The 23,104-nt window shown below is 47.3% G+C and overlaps 9 protein-coding genes across 9 annotated transcripts; 5 read left to right on the top strand and 4 right to left on the bottom strand.

The window, feature by feature from the left end:
* Positions 1-530: 530 nt before the first annotated feature.
* Positions 531-3,228, bottom strand: BT62DRAFT_1003604 (DEAD-domain-containing protein; the record flags this gene model as incomplete). The annotated part of the gene is made up of 12 exons (XM_043176960.1): positions 531-670; positions 722-900; positions 955-1,138; positions 1,187-1,416; positions 1,467-1,636; positions 1,684-1,805; positions 1,856-2,043; positions 2,091-2,218; positions 2,265-2,594; positions 2,641-2,780; positions 2,828-2,936; positions 2,986-3,228. The coding sequence occupies 12 exons, from the start codon at positions 3,226-3,228 to the stop codon at positions 531-533; spliced, it is 2,163 nt and encodes a 720-aa protein (XP_043042381.1).
* Positions 3,229-4,182: 954 nt separating this feature from the next.
* Positions 4,183-5,583, top strand: BT62DRAFT_1003605 (NAD(P)-binding protein; the record flags this gene model as incomplete). Its single annotated transcript, XM_043176961.1, has 7 exons — positions 4,183-4,215; positions 4,272-4,345; positions 4,400-4,515; positions 4,566-4,630; positions 4,686-4,803; positions 4,863-4,994; positions 5,048-5,583. 7 exons carry the CDS (start codon positions 4,183-4,185, stop codon positions 5,581-5,583), a joined length of 1,074 nt encoding a protein of 357 aa, XP_043042382.1.
* Positions 5,584-5,632: 49 nt separating this feature from the next.
* On the bottom strand, positions 5,633-7,184 carry BT62DRAFT_1003606 (uncharacterized protein; the record flags this gene model as incomplete). The annotated part of the gene is made up of 2 exons (XM_043176962.1): positions 5,633-6,366; positions 6,413-7,184. The coding sequence occupies 2 exons, from the start codon at positions 7,182-7,184 to the stop codon at positions 5,633-5,635; spliced, it is 1,506 nt and encodes a 501-aa protein (XP_043042383.1).
* Positions 7,185-7,293: 109 nt separating this feature from the next.
* On the bottom strand, positions 7,294-9,006 carry BT62DRAFT_732271 (NAD(P)-binding protein). The gene is made up of 5 exons (XM_043182058.1): positions 8,530-9,006; positions 8,327-8,469; positions 7,709-8,276; positions 7,451-7,656; positions 7,294-7,375 (listed from the first exon to the last, which is right to left on the bottom strand). Exons 1-4 carry the CDS (start codon positions 8,676-8,678, stop codon positions 7,479-7,481), a joined length of 1,038 nt encoding a protein of 345 aa, XP_043042384.1. The 5' UTR covers positions 8,679-9,006; the 3' UTR covers positions 7,294-7,375; positions 7,451-7,478.
* Positions 9,007-9,377: 371 nt separating this feature from the next.
* On the top strand, positions 9,378-10,375 carry BT62DRAFT_918391 (uncharacterized protein; the record flags this gene model as incomplete). Its single annotated transcript, XM_043184084.1, has 4 exons — positions 9,378-9,497; positions 9,663-9,935; positions 10,015-10,167; positions 10,349-10,375. 4 exons carry the CDS (start codon positions 9,378-9,380, stop codon positions 10,373-10,375), a joined length of 573 nt encoding a protein of 190 aa, XP_043042385.1.
* A 2,565-nt stretch (positions 10,376-12,940) lies between these two features.
* Positions 12,941-13,704, top strand: BT62DRAFT_918392 (uncharacterized protein; the record flags this gene model as incomplete). The annotated part of the gene is made up of 2 exons (XM_043184085.1): positions 12,941-13,009; positions 13,102-13,704. 2 exons carry the CDS (start codon positions 12,941-12,943, stop codon positions 13,702-13,704), a joined length of 672 nt encoding a protein of 223 aa, XP_043042386.1.
* A 3,411-nt stretch (positions 13,705-17,115) lies between these two features.
* Positions 17,116-19,174, top strand: BT62DRAFT_1074404 (uncharacterized protein; the record flags this gene model as incomplete). The annotated part of the gene is made up of 4 exons (XM_043179014.1): positions 17,116-17,585; positions 17,650-18,287; positions 18,345-18,808; positions 18,860-19,174. The coding sequence occupies 4 exons, from the start codon at positions 17,116-17,118 to the stop codon at positions 19,172-19,174; spliced, it is 1,887 nt and encodes a 628-aa protein (XP_043042387.1).
* A 57-nt stretch (positions 19,175-19,231) lies between these two features.
* On the bottom strand, positions 19,232-20,296 carry BT62DRAFT_1074405 (uncharacterized protein). Its single transcript, XM_043179015.1, has 4 exons — positions 20,127-20,296; positions 19,696-20,065; positions 19,578-19,645; positions 19,232-19,522 (listed from the first exon to the last, which is right to left on the bottom strand). The coding sequence occupies exons 1-4, from the start codon at positions 20,130-20,132 to the stop codon at positions 19,496-19,498; spliced, it is 471 nt and encodes a 156-aa protein (XP_043042388.1). The 5' UTR covers positions 20,133-20,296; the 3' UTR covers positions 19,232-19,495.
* A 109-nt stretch (positions 20,297-20,405) lies between these two features.
* On the top strand, positions 20,406-21,691 carry BT62DRAFT_1003612 (uncharacterized protein; the record flags this gene model as incomplete). The annotated part of the gene is made up of 5 exons (XM_043176963.1): positions 20,406-20,739; positions 20,801-20,915; positions 20,963-21,151; positions 21,201-21,432; positions 21,482-21,691. The coding sequence occupies 5 exons, from the start codon at positions 20,406-20,408 to the stop codon at positions 21,689-21,691; spliced, it is 1,080 nt and encodes a 359-aa protein (XP_043042389.1).
* Between the last annotated feature and the right edge of the window lie 1,413 nt (positions 21,692-23,104).

The following is a 23,104-nucleotide window of genomic DNA, read 5'->3' on the forward strand; positions in this document are numbered from 1 at the left end:
TGTTGCTGAGGTGCAGTTGCGGTGCAGTTCTCATGTCAAACGTATCGACGTCACCATCAGAAAAATTAATCTAGTGGCTGCAGGGATGAAGTTGATGCGCTAGTGCTGGTGGCAAGAGTTTTGTATTGACTTGGGAGAGCAAAAATTATGCCGTAAGGTTTTGCTCCTATGCCTAGACGGTTAAGTTTTAACGTTGTTGTCCTCTCCTCGGTGTCCGTGTAATGAAAGGTGAGAAACCATTATATTACCTAGACTATCGCAGTTATGTCTTATGATTCATGAATACCCCCGTAGGTAGGTAGAATTACACGGCACGGCCCACCGTAATTGTATGATACTTTCTGTTGCCACAGTATTTATGGGACTAGGCCTAAGCATTTTCAAACTCGAGTCCGGTGGAGATGTAAGTAGCATCGCTTACTGGCAACGAAAATGGGCGTTTCATCGACAGGTGGAGCAGACGGGGCGAACGCGATTAGTCAATATCCCAGGAGAATGCATTTGTGAAGGAGTTTATCGACTGATAAAACTTATGTCCCTATGCCATGCCACTCTTTTCCGTTATCTCCGTCTTCCACACTAGCAGCAGACTTTTTCTTTTTCTTCTGCTTCGCAAGAGTTAAATCAGACCTGGCTTCCGATTTCCGCACACCTAACATTGCCTCGTGATCTAAGATAGTCAGTATCATAACATGGACATTTAACGAAGATAAGCACTTACATTGGCCTGAAATCAAATCATCGACGATGGGCCTGCTCCCCGACGTGATATACCGAGTTGAGATACCCTTTGCAATAAGCGGTTGAGTCAGCATCGCTTTTAGCTCAGCTTTCATCGCGGCAATCTTTGCATTTTTTGCTTTCTGCTTCTGCTTTGTTACATTTTCGCTTTCGGACTCGCTGGACCGAGACGCGTCAGCGCGGCCACCAGTCAAGCAAAGAGTTTAGGCCTACCTGTCAAAGTCGGAACCAAGCTCGATCTCCATAGCCTCGGCAGTCTCCTTCATCCAGTTCCGTTCATGGTTGGCTTTCTTTGCCTTGTGGTGAGCAGACTCAATCTGCCTCGCCAACTGTACACGCGGCTTGAGTTTATCGAGGAGCCCTAACTCCACAGACATTTCTGGCACTTCGTTTTCCTCTAAAATCTGTTGAGTACTAATTTATGAAAATGTAGAACATAATGCACCCCGGCCGATGCTACCAAGCAAAGCTTTTACAACTCTTCGTTCGTCGGGAGCGCACAAAAGCATGCTAAATCCAGACATCATAGCACGAGCAGTTCGTCCGTTGCGATGGATATATACATCTGCGGAACGCGGAATCTGATAGTGTATAACATGATCGACTGAAGGGATATCCAATCCTCTAGCAGCGATGTCGGTAGCCAATAAACACGAATTAGGTGTGGACTTGAACCTTTAATTCCCTATGAACCTAGCGTGTAGAGGCGATATGATGCCACCTACCGATCAAGGTTCTTTAAGCGTTGTCGCTGCTCTAGCTGCGAGTGGAGCGGGTACGCTTTGACGTTCAAGAACTCTGTTAGTGGAAGAAGCCTCCGAATCCCGTCTATCGATGAAAGAAAGACGAGAGATCGACCAGGGTACCTGAGGAGGAAGTAGTAGAGATACACATCCTACAACATGTTCACAATAATGCCTTGCGAATGATGCCATCACTGACCTTGTCGGCAGACAGACATTCAATTTTGCTCTCCTTGAGTGTCGAAACTACGCCGCCTTTCGGACTGAGATCAATCACCTCAGGCTCGGGATCTCGAAAATCCAGACGAAGAAGAAGTTCGTCTGACATCGTCTCAGTGCTTTACAGACCAAACGCACTGTGCAACACCCACCTAGAGTTGAGACAGGTACATTACTGTGTTTCCTCTTTCCCGTTCGGGGTCGCGTGCGCTTCTTGACATTCCGCTGCAAATCCTTACTTAGAGTGGCCGAGAATACGAATGTCTGCATCACGTTGCTCTCTTCGACATCTTCGTTCTCTGATTCCGACATTTGGCCGTCACCGGGAATCTGCTCATCACTGTTGCGTATTGAGTGTCTGTTCCAATCCAGAACATTGAAACTCACTTTTCCTGCCGTAGTGTCAGTCGAAGGATATTCTCCAACTCGGCAAAGTGACCGTTTTCTATCATCCTATCGGCTTCATCTAAAACAAGGAACTTCAGTTCTTTGATGTCCCTAGAAAGTTGGTCGTCCTGGTGGTCATTAGATAGCGACCTGCATTTACAAAAAGATGCATACATCTTCCATTATATCCCATAATCGACCGGGGGTCGCTACTAGCACGTCGACGCCTCTGTCCAGAACCCTGCGCTGCTTTTGAGAAGACATTCCACCTACAATTGCAGCAACGCTGACCATTGGCGGCTTCTTGGCTATATGGCCATGCTTCTTCTCCTGGTGGGTGGTATTTAGGCACTCGTTGAGATGTGAGGAGACTTGTAGAGCAAGTTCTCGAGTAGGTGCAAGGATGAGGGCGCGCACAGGACGATGTGCAAGCGCGGTTGAGGCAGGGTTGGAGAGAAGATAATGAAGAACTGGGAGTCCATACGCCAGTGTTTTTCCGGAGCCCTAGACCGCGTTAATAGACAGGAGAAGAGACGCAGAGAAAGCTCACTGTCTGGGCTACGCCAACAACATCACGACCTTGAATAGCAAAAGGAATAGCTGCTGCCTGTATCGGTGTTGGCTCCAGAAATTTTTTGCTGTGGAGAGCGCGCAAAAGATGAGGATGTATTGAGAGGCTATTCCACTTGACTGTGCGACGCTGAGTACGGACCACATAAATGTAAGAAACGGCATACAGTCAAGAATGACATCCTCAAGCACTGAACGATCCTCATCTTCTGTCTCTTGCTCAGGAGATTCGGCCTCTTCGTCGGATGCTTGGGCACTCGTTTCCCGCTCTAGGACCTGTAGTTTTCCTCAGTTCCGGCATACCTTACAGACAACCGATACGCACGTTGAACCGGGCAACCCTTCCTCTTTCAGTCTCTTCATATACGACCTCTACATCCTCCACCTCTTCCAGCTCAAGGATACCGTCGTCACCTTCAACGCCTGCCTCGAATGGTCGTTTGACAGCGGTCCAGGACAGATCGTCCGCATTTCTGTGCTGTATTTTTATTTTCTTCCTCGAGGATGACGATTTACTTTGGCTTTTGCGCTTTATGCCTTGTTTCTTTGATGATTTGGCTCCTGCCATAACGGAGGGAAAAACATCGGCTTTCGGCCCGGCCAACTACAAGCTTGAATTTTCCCACGACTCTGCGGCGCCCGCAAGTGCTTGCCTTCACCTGCCGCTGCTGCTGCTGCTTGTCTTGAGCTTTGATCACGACCACTGAACTTGTTACTGTGAGATATTTGCACTCCTATCCCCCATTCCGGGTATTCTGGAAGTTGGACAATTCTACGACATCTGCGTTATTTGTGGTGAGTTATGGGTATTATCAAAATCTTCGTGGCCAGGGACTGTGTTTCTTATATAAGGAACTTGCGCGATGCAACACCGTTATCACCATGTTATCCGAGTCAAGGTCCAGGGACCCACACTCGTTGATGGCGAATAGGTCTGGCTCGATCTGATTACCCACAACAGAACGTGCCCTGGGCCAGTTCTCTGGTTGTCACTTCCCATGCCTTCAACTACGTGTGTATGCAATTTTATCAAGCGCAGGTGCTACGGCAAGGGCAGCATTAATATTCACCGTAGGACGAGGACAGGAGAAGGGTCAAAACTAGATTATCCTTGGCCAACGGAGGAAGTCGCCCCATCTCCATCTTCGTCGGAATGTGAATTCAAATGTGTCACTGACTCAATGGTACTATTTTCTCTTTACAAATCGCCTGCTTACTGTAAACCCACTATAGATAGTGCCGACACTAAAGATTTCGTACGACCTCGTTGCCCGACATAAAAGGAGCTGTGACAGGACTACGACACGACACCAACATCGAAGCTATAACCCCCCTCCCGATCACGGTGATCTGATAGCAGTAAATCCCAGACGGTACAAATCACGCTACTGCATAGGTAAGGATAACGAAAGCCCACGGTCATACAGCAGGGCCCATTAAAATTTCCGTGATAGCACGGAGCCTATGCGCCTTGCCTTGGACTTAAAACCTTCAGGCGGACAACCAATCAACTCAGTAATCCATGTCTTGCGACAACAGCTCTAAGATCATCTTCGTCAGTGCCCTCTGCTTTCCATCGATGCATACCGCTATTAATACTGTTGTGCATAGGTAACTGGAGGCACCGGTTTCATTGGCTTCCAGGTCCTAGTCCAGCTTTTGGCTTCTGGGTATTCTGTTAGAGCGTGGGCAATGTCTACTTCAGCTTAAAGACCGAGAGACTCATGAAAAAACTCTAGCTCTGCTCGAGGCAAGAAGTTCGATCTTTTGAGAAACATATTCTCCAATTACAAGAATTGCGATGTCGTTGACATTCCGGATATTTTCAGTGACGACCTCAGCGATGTTCTTCGAGGTTGTATCCCTAATTTTACAGACCTGGACTGACGTGATACACATCTCTAGGAGTGTACGGGATTATACACGTCGCCGCGCCTTTACCCGGTGCTGAATCGGAGAGGACTATCAGGGTAAGCAAGCTTTTGGAAAGCGACAGCGTGAACTTGGCTAATTCCGATGAGTCAGGATGCTACCCAGGGTTCTCTTCATATATTAAATGCGGCCGTCAAAGCTGGTGTGGGGCGGATTGTTACCACAGGGTCCGCCGTGACTTTCCCTGCAGGGGGTCCCTATGGACCTAACGGTAAGATAGTTACCTGCAACGCCGCCCCTGCGATTGCTAATGTCGTCAACCACTTGTAGATTGGTACCCAATAACACGTGAAGATGCAGAGCACACGAACAACGGATCGGTTTATTTACTCGCAAAAAAGCTTACCGACCAAGTCTTTATGGAATTCAGCGAATCACATCCAGAGCTCAACATCTCAATCCGTTCGTTTCCAATACCCTCGTCTATTAATCTCAAGACCTGACAAATGATGCAGTCGGGCCAGGCCTCACGTTTGGGCCTTTCGCGCCAGGCTTTGAGCAATTGCTGCCAGAACCAAACTACACAGCCTTTTCGTCCAACGCCTATTTTTACGCACTTCTTCGGCCTGACAACGTCCACTTTCCAGTTCATCTCCAAAATGGGGCCATTGACGTCCGTGACGTGGCACGCGCCCATCTCCTCGCTCTTGAATCACCCCCTGCCCCCCGAAAGAGGTTCGCCATCGTATCTCCACACCAGTCGTCATATAAGACTGCCCTCGAAACCATCGCGAAGGAAAGACCAGCATTGAAACACCGGCTCGCTGATCCATCAAAGGCTCCGGTGTGGCCTTCGTATACGCTCAACGTGAACAGGGAAAAGGTAGAACAAGTCATCGGATTTAAGGCAGACTCGTACATTCCTTGGGCGCAGACTGTTGTTGAAACCATAGACAGTCTGCTTGCGGTGGAGAGGTACTGGAAAGCGAAGGGATTTCATGTGGAAGTCCCAAGCACATCACCCTTTCCGTTTACTGTATCGAAGTTGTGACTGGTATTGTTTTACATCTATCCTGGGGTATATACATATAACGAAAAGTCTAGAAATGACAATCAAATGCGACCTCTTCTACTATTCTTTCCATCTTCCGCTGCGAGTCTTCTAATAAACCATCTATGGTATCCTGCTTGGCAGAAGGGGGTATCATCCACTCATAGTAAACTTTCCTAGATCCTTTCGAATACCACCACCGCCGTTCCGCTGCTCCTCCTCCTACCTCCTCTGATTCCTCATTCTCAGAGACGCTAGTGCTAGTGCACTGTAAGTGGTCGATATAGCATCCGCAAGTCCAACAAACCGGCTTCGACGTCCCAAATGCTTGGCAAGCCACATCCACATGATTTTCTTCCAAGTAATGTATCAGCTGTAGTTCCGAGTGAAACTTGGTGTCGACCGGCGCGCCTTGCTCCCATACATTGACTAGAAGTTCAGATTTCAAAAGTTCGTTGCGTAGCTGACTTTCAAGTTGTGACAGTTCGGAGCGAAGGGTGTGGCTCTCTTCTGAACTCAAGCTTTCGTCGGTCGATTGCGGTGATCCACTATCAGGGAGGATACGGGGAATATGGTCAGATGGGGAGTATGGCCAATGGTATGTTTTCGACAAAGAGTGGGAGGTAGTAGGTTCGCTTAAAAGCTTCACGTTTATGGCACGTTGCGGAGAAACACCGAGGACTTGCCGAATAAAGGGAAGTCCGAAGTAGGCAAACTGCATTGCACCGATCTTATAAGCAGCGATGCGAGTTATTCGACGAAAGATTTTGTGCAAGAAAATACCTGTAGGCTTTTGAGTATGCGGAGGAACTAATAAAGTAACACTTACGATCCTGAATCTTCAAAGATAGCCGAAAGGAGTGGTGATTTACGAGGTCGTCAAAGAACGTGGAATTGACCAGTAAGCTGCAGGCGGTGATTATAGAAGAGAGATAGGTATATCGCTCGTTCACATCTGCTTGCTCCGGTGGTAGGTTCACTAAAGTCAGGAAGGACTCTATGAGATACTTGTTTGCACAAGCCGAATTCCCGCCGTAATTCGTTGCCATATTCAAGAACCCCCGTGACTGCTCTCCCTCCGGGCGGTATACGAGCCATAGCGACACAAGGTTGGTAAAGTGATATGCTGTCTGCCCAGGACCCTCGTCCGTCTGCCCTACAAGATGTATTTTACGTTGTATCCTGGCATGCGCGATATTCACAACCATGCGGAAAAACATCTGGGATGCAACCTTCGGTCCAACGTCGCCATCACGAAGTACTGTGCGCAGCGTGGAGAGGAAGCGGATTACGCACTTCCGGACAGCATCAGTGTTTGGAGTATTGTGGTTACTGGCAATGTAGAGGGTGATAAGACCGGAATGAGCGGAAAAGGCGACTGACACGGCATCTCCTGAGGCATTCGGGGCGAAGCAGGAGGCCAACCAGTTGAGAATGTCGATTATATGGTCATCAAGATGGCAGTGGTAAATATGGGGATAGGCGAGCGCTTGCAGTTGCGCTATTATTCGAAGACGAAAGAGAAGGTCGAGTTGGGCTGCATCTGTCGTAGGCGGGTCATTGGACGAAGGAACATAAGGATTTGAGTCTGTACATATCATCGCAAAATGGTGGTGGTAGAGGACAGCATGAGGTAGCGTAAAAGGGGTAAGGCAAAGAATAGGAGAGAGTTATGTAACAGAGCCAACTCCGCCTCGCCGATGCGGTATTGCCTTCCAGCACGTCTTCCTGGTAACGATGGCATCTCCTGAGTTGCAGTAGAGACCAATGTGCCAACATATTGTTCGAATGACTACAAGGAAACCGTAATATTCACTCAACAGGTAAATATATCCGAAGTACAGCCATAAGAAACCGAAAGACTAACTTTAACATGATTATTCGGACCCGGACCATCAGGAATCCACCTTCACGACAACCTTGCCCTTTGCTCTCGATGTCATTATGCGCTCATAAGCCGACAACACATCCTTAAATTCGTAGACAGAGTCCACGACAGGCTTGAGTTTTCCTTCTTCAAGAAGCTGCCGTATCGCTTCTAGTGCAGAAGCATCATGCCTCAGAGAAACATTCCTAAGAAAGACAATGAGCGAAAGTTGTTAGTTATGGGAAGAGGCAGGCTTGCTTGTATGTACGCGGAACACCGCCCAGCCACGAAGGCCAGAACATCGCAAAAGCCGTCCTCAATACCAGGTTGAAGGGTCGAAGTCCTTGGATTGAGCCTGTCGAAACAAAAGTTCCGCCTGGTGCAAGGTAGGCAGGACTGCAGGTGAATAATGACGGGTCCTTCAATGCCACCGCATCAAAGATGATATGGAATTTTGGCGATGGCGGGTTCTGAGCGAGATATTCGTGTAAGGGTTGCTTCATGTAGTCGATGAATTCGTCAGCCCCGAGACTCTTGACAAGCTCTTCATTCTCCCCTGACGCACTGGCAACGACTCGAGTCGCGCCTTTGGCTTTAGCAATCTGGATAGCAAATGCACCGACAGACGAGCTTCCGCCGTTGATGAAAACGGTTTGACCGGCCTCGAATCCCGCACAATCAAAGAGAGCCTGCCACGCTGTCTCTGCAGCTAACGTAACACCAACGGCTTCAATAGGTGTAATATTTTGAGGTCGTCGAATCAGATAGGTCGCTGGTACCCGGGCATACTGCTGCAGAGCACCCTCTCTTATCTTGAGTGACTTCACTGGCTACAGTTCAGGAATTTAAACAGTGAGAATAGCGACAAAGACTCACAAATGTGGAGTACGCCGAAAACACTGTCATCTTTCGAGAACTGAGAATCGTTTGGGTCCTCGATAATCCCAGCAAGGTCGTACTCAGCCGGAATGGGTCTCCTTGCCACGAAATTCGGTAAAGAACGCATCAATTTGTATCCACTATGCGCATATAATCAGCTCTAACGGCAGATTCACTCACGATAGGCCAAAAACACGTACACGGGATTCAGCGCGGCGGCCTGGACCTTGACGAGAACCTCGCCCTTCGCTAGCCTTGATGGCACCGGCCAGTCAGTCCTGAATGACAACGCATCCTTGGGCTCTCCCTGCCTCTCGACGATCCACGCTTGTTGAGTTTGAGAAGCCATTCACAGTAAGAAACCGAACTATCGAGCTAGAATCGCGGTCCTTATAAGGGGGATGAGAAGCACATGCGTTGTCGACGTCGAAGAAGTTTTGCCCAGATGGGCCGAGATAAGAATTTTTGCCCTTAGGAACGTCGACAGTGTCTACACTGGACAGCGCGATGACAAGACGATGGTAGTAGGCGTTGAATGGGTGCTCGGTTGTTTCCGGCTATTCACCGTCGAACATTTCTTGACGACGACCATGAGAGGCCATCGCCGAACGACGATAACTCGCTTGCCAGCAAATCCTTATCGCTAGCAATGAATAACGAATCTATCAGCAAGCCCCCGAAGCCAAGGAAGCTGTTTGTTCCTTGTTGCTGACATTGTCAAATATGTCGACAATGTCGACAAGCCCCAAGCTAATGTTCAGGAACGTTTTAGAGGCAGTGAGGCAGATGTAAAAGATTTTCTTCCATTCTCTCCGTCAATGGTAGTGTTCGGCCCACCGATTTCTTGACAGGGAGCAGCGACATGTTTGAACGACGACGAAGGCCTGGGATGAAAGCACAAGTACTCGCCCTGAGGCACAAATTGTTACTATTCTTTCAACATTTTGATGCTGCGCACTGTACATTTGAATTTCGCCGCGATGGAATATGATGGTTCCTGCAACGTTATCTGCAATTTCCAGGTGGGACCTCGGGACCTGCTAAGCTCATGTTTCTCAGTGAAAATGAGTTCATGCAAGTTCTGCCCAATTTTATCGCTGGGGACCTGTACCTGGGGAATATGACTTTGCCGGTGTCGTTGAGGATCCGAATGGCTTTATATCTCCAGGTGCGCTCATATCCGCTCGATTGTGATACGTTCCGCAAGCACGCTACTAGTATTGTCTTAAAACTCATCAAGGCCCCTTGCAAGAATATGCTCGCGTTCCTGCTGAGTGTCTGATTAGCCGGCCAAGCAACATCCCCACGCAAGCTGCTGGAATCACCGTCGTAGGACTCAGCACTGCAAGGGCTCGTCAACGTCGGGGACTTCAAGGCGGGACAAACCGTACTCATCAACGGCGGTAGTTCATCCGTCGGCTCCTATGCTATCCAAATCGCCATAGCACACGGTGCTTCTCGCGTCGTTGCGAGCACTGCAGAAAAAAACGACGAGTTTGTCAGAAGTCTTGGGCGGACGAGGTTGTCGATTACGCCAAACAGCCTTTACACGAATGCTTCGACGCGAATCCTCCCTCGCCGAAATTCCATGTCATCTTGGATGCTGGTGTGTTCGTTCGATAGTGTAGTAGAACGAACACACCAGCATCCAACACGTTCCGATTCATTTCATAATGGCTCTACAGGACCCTTCGTTGTTTACGCATAGCCCATCGTATCTGGCACCGGGTGGGACGTTCGTTTCAACCGGTTCAACACAAGGACTTCGTCCTCTGGGACAGAACCTCAAGACTATTTGGGCTATAATACGGCCTGGGAGGGACTCCTCGCACATACCGGTACGTCTCTATCTCTCCCCTCTTTCCATATCGACAATTCTCTTCTTAGGGTCGTGAGAATGAAGCTCGAGCCTTCAGATTTTTAAACTCGTGCGGGACTTTTTATGCTCATCCGACATCAGACGCCGGAGTCTCTCCATGACCATTGTCGTCATATTCTATCGGAATCTATGTCTGACAGGCTTGGGACTACGTTGCCGTCCAGTAATAGCCGTATCAGCACGTACTTATCGGTGAGGCAGGACCGATAAATGCCTTGCTTTCTCTCAGCTCTTTGTCGAAGAGACAGTCTTCGTAGTAAGCACCTAGACTCGTCATTGGTACCAAAAGGAGAATGTCAGCGTCGGGCGAAAATTCTATGTTCCGTTTTAAGTACTTAAATATCACTTGCTCCATTCTTGCTCCAAGCGGAGAAGGGCTTACCACTGCGCTGCACATAACGGTGCGCCCAATACAGCTGGGCCCCGCTGTGTCCCTTTCTATTCTTCACTCACTCTAGCCTCCGTTAAAATATCTGATGCCGTTCAACAAGCCGATGCTCTGGAGACCTTCATAAAGAATCACATCTTGTGTTCTCATATGGATACTCACCCATTCTGAGTAGATTTACACAGGGAAACCTCCCTATCACCATCTAAAGACAGATGCAGCTGTCGTTGTAGAAACGATTATGAGAAAAGGGCCTTCACGCCCTCCATATTCGGTGATTTCGTCAAATCTACTTTGGTCGTCGGTAGAGTAATGTTTAGCTAGAGCCGATCTGCGTCCTACATCTCGAGGAATCGTTGGGGAGCTGCAAAACCTCACTTTGCTGCGCGCGGAGTCAGAAACACAGTCGGAAGAAAGTGTAGCCTTTCCGCGAATGACTTTGCAAACGGGCAATCGCCGGCCAAGCATGAAAGAGATACTAGCGGATGTTTCGATACAGAGATGTCTAAGCCCAACTGCCTTGGCTAAACGTTGCGAAGACCTTGTCGAGGAATTCCAAGGGTAGGGAGCATTTTTGCAGGCCTCTGCATGGCTCTCGAGGTTGTCACAATCTCTGTCGATGCAGAGATATGGAGCTCCGCTCGCCCATGAAGAGGGATCGCTGGTGCCGTTTCTGTCTCAGTGCCGAGTCTCAGCTGATGCTGCTGATGAATCAACACCAGGTGTCACTTCTTCATTCCCATTTTCATCTTGCATTCCTAGGTGAGATGAGCTCCACTCTCTCACTGTCAATCTTTCCTGACCACCAATCCCAGGCTTTGAGGCTTTGCCTCCTCCTTCACTTGTTAGTAACTCCTGTTGCCTGGTGAGACTCCACCTCTTCCTTTATCTCACAATTGGCTCACTTGAGTAGTCTAGGCTTAAGGTGGTCAGGAAAGATTGACAGTGAGAGAGCAGAGCTCATCTCACCTAGGAATGCAGGATGAAAGTGGGAATGAAGAAGAGACACCTGGCACCAATGTCTCTCATGAATCAGCATCAGCTGAGACTTGGCACTGAGACAGAGATGGCACCAGCAATCCCTCTTCATGGGTGAGTGGAGCTCTGTATCTCTGTGTTGACAGAGATTGTGACAACCTTGAGAGCCATGCAGAGGCCTGCAAAAACACTCTCTACCCTTGGAATCTGCCTTTACAATGGCCCAACAAGTATGTCCCATTGCCTGAATGTGCTTCCCCTTCTTGGAATATGCTGAAATTTTGTCTCTGTCTGTCCACATGTTCACCCCACAATGGCCACTGGAATTGTTTGCCTCTGGATGATAAATGGAACCCTTGTAGACTACTTGAAATTCTGTCAGGTGAAGACAGAGGTCATAGAGAGACCTCACCTCCAACTTGTAAGGTTTCTATGCCCTTCAGTCCAGCCTCACATAAACCTTGAATTCCTACATAGCTTATTGAAGTTTGCTCTGGCTTAACCTATCATAAGTTATAGATAGGATACTACTTCAATTTGATCAATGCTTCCAACTTTGGAGTTCATTCAAAAAATATAGTCCATGGTGATCTGCATAGCATATGAACCTCGTCACATTTTTTCCTGCTTTCATAACTAATGAACAGCCCTCTTAGAAATGTCCTCATCGATGCTGGTGGCTATACACACCTTGCTGATTTTGATTTATCAACAGTTGTTTGCTGAGTTTCATGGGGTCATCTACAAGACGTGCTGGCATGACTTCAAATTCTTACAGTGCTTTGCGATGGGCTGCTCGAGAGCTTGTATTCCCAGAGGGGGATGACCAACTACCGCTTCTTTCATCTGCTGACATATACTCTGCCGGGGGGTTAATGCTGCAGACTTGAAGTACAAGCGGCAAAGGTGCCTGACTCTTCTGATCAGGCATATACAAGCAGAGTGCCATATCTATACTGTATTGAACGCTTTATTCTTGGCATCATTCTGAGAAGCAGAAAACTAAAATGTCTTGCTAGTGACAGGACACATATCGGTATGAATCTTGTGCCAAACACTGACTACCACTCGAAATATGGGAAGAATGATGTGGGGCTGGCACGTGGCGGAGGAACAAGTATCTGAATGATTATGTAAAACAAGGCACAGAGTTGTTTTTCCTCTTATTTTTTATCACTATGGTGGATATCAATGGTTCCTAATAACCTTCATTGGCCTCGTCTTCATATCAAAATAATTTTCAAATCCGACCTCAGGGCTGTGGAAATATTAAATCAGGGGGGAGATATAGTAAATCTGATTCTTGCTTGCTCCGGTCTCTTTTCTGTCTTTTACAATCACCGCATCATTGTGATATAGAATAATCATGGCAGAAAGTACCTCCAAGTTAACCAACTTCAAGATCTTGGTCTTCAATGTTTACAGGACCCTTATGGTTCATATTTCTACTTGGAATTCACTGGCAGGAATCTGTCATAGTCATGTTGTTTGCAGGACTGAAAAAGCGGCATTTATAATGTGATGCAGCCTCTGTTATCCCGCTATCCTTCTGCAAAGTGGTCCTGTGCAGATATCCTGAAGGAATTTGAGTCAGTGGAAAAGGAAATCCAGATTGTGCAGCTGGACCTTCTGTACACAGATGTCCTGGCAAAAGCTCATGAGGTCTTAGAGAAGCACCTAGATAATCTCTATGGCAAGCCTATCCCAGACATCTCAGATGTCTATGTTGTATTCAGCAATTCCATCAAGAACTGGTTCATTTTTTCTGACAGTTCTGAAGCCCTCCATAACCTTGCCAAATACTACAAGCTTGTTGTCTTATCCAATGTTGATCATACCTCATTCGCCCACACACACGCCAAACTCTCTACCGGTGATCCGTCTGCAGTCTCATCACCTTTGTATGCCTGCCCCGAACCTAACCCAAATGACTATTGGTTTTCCCAGAAAACAGAGGGGTCTCAGTCCTCTTTTTCTCTCATTCTGATGGTGCAGGATGTCCACAGTTACAAGCCTGCACTCCCTGGATTTCTCACGGCCCTTGACATCATCCAGAAAGACCTTCTGGATACTTCTACCCTGAAAGATATGAAGGAAAAGGTCCTGAGTAGCACAGAGTTTGTTTCATGATGTTGAACCTGCTAGCAGCTTGGGAATATGAAGCACATGGATCAACCGGCAGGGTGCTACCATGGGGGCTGATGAAGGAAATCAAAAGTGGACCTGAAAATTCAGAACCCTGGGAGAGATGGCAGAGGTGGTGGGAAGAGAAGCATAAGAAATGTGATTGTCAGTTAGCCATTCTAATACTGTTATTTCTGTGACGACTGATTCTCAAAGCAGGCATTCCAAAATTTACCAGAATAGATAGTGCCTTTGGTCTATCAATTTGCCATCATTTCCCAAGTTTCTGTCTGCAGTCAATTTGTGTATGTGTCTTATGCTGAAGGAGAAAATAAGGGCTCCAGTGATGTTTGAGAAATTTGATGCTTTTCATCTTTTGTGTCTTCTCCTACTGTGATGAAGAACATTAGTGCCTATTTGCTCACCTCATGCGTCAGTTGGTCTATAACATGAAAAGCCAGCTGTTGACTGTTGGGTGTGACGCCTGCCTGGATAATTGAGCGGCCATATCATCCCAGGTCAATAGGGTTACGTTCGGCCTTGATCTGTGGTTTTATATTGACATATTCCAGAGTTTGAAGCAGCCAGTAGGGTTTCAATCCAGGTCATTCCAGAAAGCTTGCAGGCCCATCCAGAAGAAGCTATGGAGTGCAAACAGTGAAATATAGCATTGCTGAAGCACTGCTGGAGTTGTTTAATATACAGTTGACTATCTCACAATGCATGATATCAAAATGCATAATTCTGACTTTGCATACAGATTGGGCTGGAACACAGTTGGAGAGCAGGAAAATAGGCTAGAAATGCATATGGTTTTAGTTAGGAATATGCATTGTCAGATCCAAAATTGTAGTAAGCTGATAGGACATTGTGCATATATTAGAACAATAAAGAATATAATTTGTTTGTATAGACTATAACAAACACAAAAAAAAATTATTGTAAAGTGGTGCAGCCTATATCTCTATAAACATGCCTCCTGAACCAACATGAAAACCATGTGCTAAACCTTGAAATCCATACAAGCATATAAAACAGAAGGAGAAAGTTCCAATATACACATCATCGGCTCAGCCTTCAAAGCAGATCTCTCACCCACACTTCACAACAGGAGACTGACTCATAGTATTCAAATATGTTGATAACCATCCTTCTCATCGATATGCTGATATTGTGGCACATTTCACAAACTGAAAGAAAGGTGCACTGCTCTTTACTCAACCAACTCTTTTATGGAAACTGGCATCTCATACAAAAATCAAACAGCATGCAAATGAGAACTCTAATGCATTATCATTCAAAAAGTCTCACATTGTCACTCAACCTGATGTGAAGCATGCTGTTGCATCCTGGTATCAGAATATGCAGCTCTGAGGTGAGACTGTAACCAGTGTAATGCTGATAGAGAAGTGAAATTAAATTGAAAATCTGATGAATATTCCAGAGGATCAGTGTTTGAAAGGAGAGAGATAGTTGAGGTCATTCTGCAAGGCATGGAAGATTCAGGAGGTTCAGCAGCATGGAGAAGCAGGCTCAGTGGATATGGCAGCAGTGGAAAAAGAACATGTGTGCTTTCACAGCATTATGGTGAAATATGCAATGCAGGACAGATGGAATATTGATAAATCTGGTCTTGTCATCTTTGCCATCCCAGATCATACCTTGGCATCTGGTCCTATGAGTGGATGGAAACAGGACAAGTTCCACATCACCATGTGTTTTACTGTGAATGCAGATGAGAGTGAGCAAATGCCAGTTGTTTTCATTGGAAAGTTGAAGCAACTATGGTGTTTCAAAAAAAAGAGTCCAACAGCAATGAGATTCTATTATTGGAACAACAAGAAGGTCTGAATGATAAGCAAAATATTTACAGAGTGGGTGAAGATGTTTGATTTAAAGATGAAGAGAGAGATGCAACAGGTTCTGCTGATCTTAGACAACTTTTGAGGGCATTCCATTGCTTATACACCTCATAACACAAAGCTGGAGTTTTTTGAGCCCAATCTGACCCCATATGTCCAACCACTAGATACTGGTATTATCCACTGCTTCAAGGCACATTATCGGAATGTCATGTGTATCCATGCACTTGATTTTGATGATCTTGGAGAGTCTGAGATCTTCAAGCTTGATCTCCTTGAAGCTATAACTATTGCTCATGATGCTTGGACAAATGTCAGCAGTGAAACGATAGCAAACTGCTGGAAACACACTGGTATAATGTCTGACAATGCACCTGAATCACAGCCCACCACACCATCCAATGATTTCCAAAATGCCTCACTCCTCAAGTCTGCATGGAATCTTGTTTGTGACTTTGCCTCAACAGACAAATACACACTTCCAGGGATCAAACAGGCATTGCAGAATCTGCTTGGAAATCAATATGCTGATGCTGACTGGCATCCTGCTCTTATGGCTGTTATGAATGCAGAGAATGATGTTGGTAAAGTACTGGAGGCAGTCAATCAGTTGGCTCCTTTATCACAGTCAAAAATGAACACACCTTCCACCCAAATTGCCCCCATTCAACAGCTCCAGACAGCAGAGATCATGTTGAAGGACCATCTTGTCAAATTGAAACAATGAAATTGCATGTTTGGTCCCATTCCAACCATTGAAGAGATGGTTAGCCCTATTGCAGAAGAGTATACTGAAGATCTTGAGGTGATGCCAACAGATGAGGAGATTGTTGCTGCTGTCAAGCATGATATTGCAGTAGAAAATGGGGAAATAACTGTCATTGATGATGATGAGGAGGAAGAGGAGGAAGAGGAGGGTGAGGAAGAACAGACCTTAATAACTACAAGGGAAGGATTTGAGCTTATTCAAAAGCTGGAGGCATTTTGTGTTTCACAAGGTGACCAGGGTGGATTAGTACCACAGCTGAGGAAGTTCAGAGGAGCATTATTCAAGGAGATGCATGGAAAGCTGACCCAAAAGCCACTGACAGCATTTTGGGGCAACAACGACATTGTCACATATGTCACATGTCACATCACATGCTATTTTGGTTCTGCATAAATCTATAAATGCATATGGTTTTGGTGTCTCCCGACCGTATGCATTGTGAGATAGTCAACTGTAGTAGAAAGATGACACCACCTCGCAGCTAAGGGTCATGCTTTCATCTTAATTTATCATACTCTCCACATAAGTGCTAACTGCCGCTTGATAGGATCACTAAATATCACAAAATTCAAGCTCCGGTCCTTACACTACAGCGTCTAAAGATCTGCTCTGTCGGCACTGGATATACACGCCTCGTTGTTCTAATCTTCTCTATCTGACTCATGTTAGATGAATCTGGCTATTGCCGGACGCGGCTTGGGTTTTGACCTCAGAACTACACATCCTTCATAGAGAGACTGCGTATAGTATCGTGCTTCTTTTCGCAGTCTTCCACGACGATCTCTCATGGCTGACCCGGCCGCCTACGACGATGATGACGACGAGGAAGAGCCATTCGACGTTGAATATTTTGAAGACATGTCGCTCCGGATTCGAAGTCTCTCCAATGCTATCTGGGTTACCGAGGATCACACGCCTAAACTGGATTCACCTCCAGAGAAGAGGAGTATTTTTCGTGCGTATAGCTGCCTTGCCACACTTCTCACCAGGGACTCTCGACAGCATCAGCCTGTCGTGGTGACGGGAAACCATATTTTGGGTAGACCAGGGAACAATCCTCTTGTAGAGACGGACTCTGCGGTCCCGATTCCTCAGTTCATGACTGCCTTCGTCGTAGTCGATGACCGCTCTCGGTGGTCACAATCGTCTCCGTCGCGCAATGCTATGGACATTGAGCCACAGTTATCACAGCCGTTGCACCGTGTTATCATCCAGCCTGGCGAATCAGGTCTAGAATATTTTTCGGAGACTACAATGTACGTTTTTTTCTCTCCAATTTCTTCAACTTCGGGCCGATTAACCAACGCCTGACTTATGTAGATTGACACCCGACATAACGTGCTACGCGGAAGACCTTATGGAAATCATCTTTACACTTGCCAATTCAAAAGACTCGGAGCGGCTCCTGAGGGCTTGTCGTTATATCTTCCGACAATGCTGGCCTGACATATTCACTCGTATCTTCGCCTCCGAATCTGTGATTCCATTCAATCACTACATCTACAGCAGCTTTGTAAACTTCCTTCGGGCGTGGAAACCCCAACCTGAAGATGAGATGTGTATTATCGGGGAGACCGACGGCTGGGAAGCAATCCATAGGAAGAGTCTTCTCGCAAAGCTGCTGCAATCAAAGGACATTGAGAGAGACGAGAATGTTTTCGAAGGACAGGATGAATATGCATTGACGCTGGAAACAGCGGGAGAATGGTTCTCCATTCTATGCGATATCCTTGAGGCAATCATCGACAGCGCCCTGACGTTCGACGCCGACCGCAACGCCGACTATGAACTCGACACCTTGATCGAGGGCACGTCGGTTCTGACAGAAATTCTTGACTGCGCAGGGATCCAAAGAATATTAAAAGCACCGTCGCTAGCTTCGCATCTGATTTCTTGCGAGGGCCAGATGGATACTGAGAGTTTCGAACCTGACAATAGGTCTGGACACAAGAACATAGGTACGTATGGCGTCTTTTCGTTTCTTCTGAGATACCCCTTTTGAACGAGCATTTCAGATGACGAGAGGCGGGACGATGAGTTACCAGGGGAGCACCTTCTACGCTATCTGCAGACTTTGCTCGCCTGGTTTGATTCGTTGGATACCCTCGCTTCCATTGTGGCGGAGCGCGCTGAGAACGAAGGCCTCCCGACACTCCGTATCGTCTATTCTTTCCAGCCGGCGACTCGCAACATGGATCCGGCGTCGGCAAGACCTCTGCTGATGTACTCTCCAGCGATGTCCATCAGGTTTCTCTTGGAACAAGAGGACTATGATCCCTTGACAATGGACGAAAAACCCAGAGTGTGGAGCGAGGAGCAACTACAGGACATACTCGAAGCTGTTGAGAAATTGTTTCCCCAGCCCGGTGACAGATACCAGAACTTCATCGGGGGTGTGCATTCGGAGGCGCTGCTAATGGACTACCTCGGTGAAACTATGTGGAGACACTTTGATTGGGATAATACATATGGTTTCAAGGTCAGGCTGGACTCACGTTTCTTCCAATGAGTCCTTGTTAAATTCTTCCAGGAGTCGAACAGGATCGTTGCCCTTCCATTGCATCACCAAACATGTTACTGCTGCAGCTTCCTGTATAGCTTTTTGTTGTGTAAACCAGTGCATCCTATGAACGTTCGGACACGGAGGTTTCCTGGACGTTTGATTCCCTGGACACCCCCTCCGCTTTTGCATAATAGTGACGCATTGAATGCGCTGTATGGTCATTTGTTGGACATGATTGAGACCATTCTGAATTCGGCTGTTAGGTCGAAGACACCTACCATGGAGGGGTTCAGGCTCGGGGAAGTCAATCAGTTATTGGGTGGTATCCTGAGGGAGACATGACTTGGGCCGGTGGACTTCGTGTTTGTTCAATGCATATATGTTGTAGTATAGCATCATAATCTTGTATTCTCTATGAATCTGCGGCTAGTGTTCTTGGTCTTTATATGAGTCTTGATGTTCTGACATCAATTCTCCGTCGAGCTCCGGAGAGATTTCTTCGCGAGCGCGGTAGACCGCTAACAAATGGCTAATCAACTTTTTATTTGATGCACATACGACAGCGTTGTTATGGAGGTAAAAAGATATCGGATAAGATATCTCTTCTTGAAGATTCTATCGCATGGATCTAGGGATTAAAGTCTACGCACGACTGGGCGGCATCTAATAAGGAGCAGCGGCAGCTTGGCACTTCGGGGACAGTAAATTAGACCTCGACATCTGGTGAGGAAGAAAGGATACTAACCGCCTTCAGCTGCTCGAGGTACCATGTGCATGACGGGAGATCTGCCTTATCCAGGCACTTGGTGAAATCTTTTCGAAAGCCAATCAGATTTGTCCCATCACAGAGATGACGCATATACCTTTCGCTTGCGCTTCACAGCTCAATCCGCCTGCCTGTTGTTGCTGGACAGGAGCTTGAGCCTGAGTGGGGGCTTCAGCAGCCGCAGCGCTTCCTCCACCGAAAAGCATGTTGGAGAGGCCATGGCCGATGGTCGAACCGATGGCTACTGAGCCAGCCGTGGCCGCCATTTGGGCCATCAGTCCTGGCTCCTTAGATGGTGTCGCTGTCGACGTCGGTGCATGGGGTACATTTGCAGGTGGTGCTGGTGCCCTGGCAGGAGAGGGAGAAGCAAAGGCAGATGCAGGGGCAGCTGCGGTATGGGCACTTCTGGTCTGTGCTGGAGCAGGTGCAGCTCGGGCTGGACCGGAAGCGCGGGGACGTGATTGACGCTAGAGAAAATGCGTATCCTGAGCAAAGTAAAACAAGGAAAACGATCAAAAAAAAACTTACAGGCATAGTGAACGAGAAACGAGATGGTGGTTAGAAACAAAGCTTTGACGGTGCCGTTCACCAGAAGATGCCGTCCGGCTCTGCCGAAGTGATTCGCTGAGTAAGCCGTGCGGCGTAATCCTCGGCATTGGATTTTGGACGACCTGTGCATATTCAAAAAGGATCTTAACCAACGAAACGTCTATTTTTTAATTCGGGATAAGTATGTTGGAAAGAATGAACATATGCACCCTGAATTGATGGCAATTTTTGCTCAATTTTTGTTTTACGAAAAAGGAAATGGCAAATGTTGTTTGCCGGCATCCCCCTTTCCTCCTTCCTTCACTTGCGATGAACCTACAGCGAATAGGATACAGTTCTTGTCTTACCTACCGAGCATGGACGCGTCTTCCTCCAGTATCTTTGCCGTATACCCAATACCGGACAATTGTCCGTACCTCGGTTGCAAAGAAGCGAAAGGCCTCCATGAAACAAGCCCAGAAGGACTATGAAGCAAAAGCAAGAGAACAGCAGAACGACCCGGAATCTGCCATCAATGAACTCGAAAAACTGCGCATCTTTTCCGCCATGAATCCCCAGTTTGATCCTTGGGCACTCGACGCACCAACTCTCGGTAGGCATCTTCCATTTTCCAGTTTACTCTTCCTGGCTTACGTCGGTTCGCACAAGCAAAGATGTCATGATACCATACCGCTTCGCACCATGGCGGCCAGAATACAAGAAGAATCCACTGGAAGCGGGACGGCAATGGTTCAGCAATGTGGAGAACAAAGTCAAGAACATCCTTTGGTGAGTGCCCTGTCTCTTCAGTCCGACGCAAATTCACCATGATCAAGCATGTGGCAACTAGCTACACACGACAGTTTCCCAGGCCGGGACATTTCCGCAAAGAACCTATTTGAAAAATTCATCTCCTGGCCGCTACAATCCCTCAAATGCACTTCAACTGCCCCAGGCGATTGGGTCGGCCCTCTGCGTCAGATTGCGCTGCAGACGTACAAAGATCTCAATGCCGCCACTGCCAAGTACATCGTACCATCCTTACTCTAATGCAATAAGCTCACTTCTCCGCAGGCGGGACATCAAGCGTGTCAAGCAACTTGCAAATATCAAGTATCGCGATGACGTTATGTCACGCATGAATAAAGCAGACCCCAAACTCACATACATCTGGCGTTTCCACAAAGAACTGGCTCCTATCAAGATCATATCTATACGCTGTACAGAGGGTCATCTGGGGGCAACTCCTCCCGCGTTTGGGAACCGATTGGTCGTACAAGCTCTCGTGAGGCTCGAGACTGAGCAGGTCAGAAGGCATCTTTTTTGAGTTAGCAGCAGTCCCTCATTCTTTCCAGAGCCTTGAAATCTATAATCAAAAAGGTCTGGCAGTACACCCGCCAGCAGACGGTACGGTGGCCTCTCCGATCGGCGGTACGTCGGTACCCGCAAAACCTCGACGCGTAGTAGAGTACCTCACCATTGAAAAGAAGATGTACTATGACACTCCTTGGTACTTTAGAGATCAACTATGGCCGGCACCTGGCGGGAAGGTAGCCATAGCGTAATATGCCATTTAGTTTTCTTAAAACACTTGATTATCCGGGCGATATGGTGGACGTAAATGTAAACCTATTCCTGCGTGCGCACGCGACATCTAGTATCCGGTAAACTGATGAATGCATCTGGAAGAGGGCTGTCTGATGTGAGCGAGCTTCCTCGCGAACTCCAGTTCCGCGAGACTAGGATGGCTTCAAGATCCCCAGTTAGCTCTGTCACGAATAACGCGGCAGACGCCAGAAAAGGACTTATAAATTCGCAAGGTGTTGTCCCAGCATCGATGCCTCACAAATCTCATCGCAGTCCGAGCAGCGGAAGCAATTCAAGCCCTCATTGTATATCTGTTGCCACCGTGCGATATCGTTGCCTTCGGCTGTCTCCTTGTCCCGACCCTCGAGCAAAGCAAACTCCGGAGTGGAGCTGTGGTCCAGCCTGTGGACAAGCTATGAAATAGTTTAGATGAGAATCCTATATATATAATAACATGATATACATACCCCCTGTTGCCATCGCAGCACCAATCGCCCGAAATCATGACGACCAAGACATTCGAAAAAAAGATGCAAAGTATTCATATGCGTGTAAGTAGCATCTTTTGGGTCAAGGCCGCATGCAATAACGATCGTCTGGGCGGCGGCAGAGGCTTGCTTATGGAACCTGAATAGCTTTCGAGACTTGAGCCACGGTAATTCATCGATGTTTTGAGGACAAGAGGCTCGTTGTCTTCATAACTGTTTGCACTGGTGCACCAAGACCTTGGGATACATTACAGGCTATTCGCATGCAAGACACTGGAACACAGTCGTCGCCAGGTAGAGGTCCTCCTCATCGACGGCAGTGCGGGTTGCCCGACGCAGCATTGTCAGACACTCAGCCTGTTTTGCAGTGTGCCATTCATGAACAATATTCGACAGTCGGGTGAACACCGAGGAGAAAGATTCTTCAGTGAGCACCTGATCCAAAGGCGTCGTATCCAAGATTCGCTTGCAGTCCTCCATCGCAGCAAGGGTTACATAGTCGGGCGCGAACGAAGTCGATGAGGATATGAGATAGCATTTAAGCCTATCCGATAGAATGTCTCGAACTCCATTGCTTCGGTCGGACAGCAGTCATTTGTCCTTGTGCTTTTGAAGGATATTGACCAGCACAGGCTCCATCCTTGCCCATTCTAAGTTTATCAACACGTCTGGTCAGCAAAATAATGATAATGTGTTGTTACAAACCTTTCTGTGTAAGTTTCTCCGACTTCTTAACTAGCTTGTGATCTGCGATGTGACCTGGAGGTAGTCTGGCAAGCTCGTCACCCCAGCCAAGAGTAGCAAGTCTTCGGTTCACCCTAAGCAAAGAATGTCAGTTGAGTTTTGAACACCATAGTATTGAAGATCCGTATTACTCAGAAAGACGATCCATCATTAAACTGT

The sequence above is a fragment of the Guyanagaster necrorhizus genome (assembly GCF_019112545.1).
Source record: "Guyanagaster necrorhizus MCA 3950 unplaced genomic scaffold BT62scaffold_7, whole genome shotgun sequence".
Classification (NCBI taxonomy): domain Eukaryota; kingdom Fungi; phylum Basidiomycota; class Agaricomycetes; order Agaricales; family Physalacriaceae; genus Guyanagaster; species Guyanagaster necrorhizus.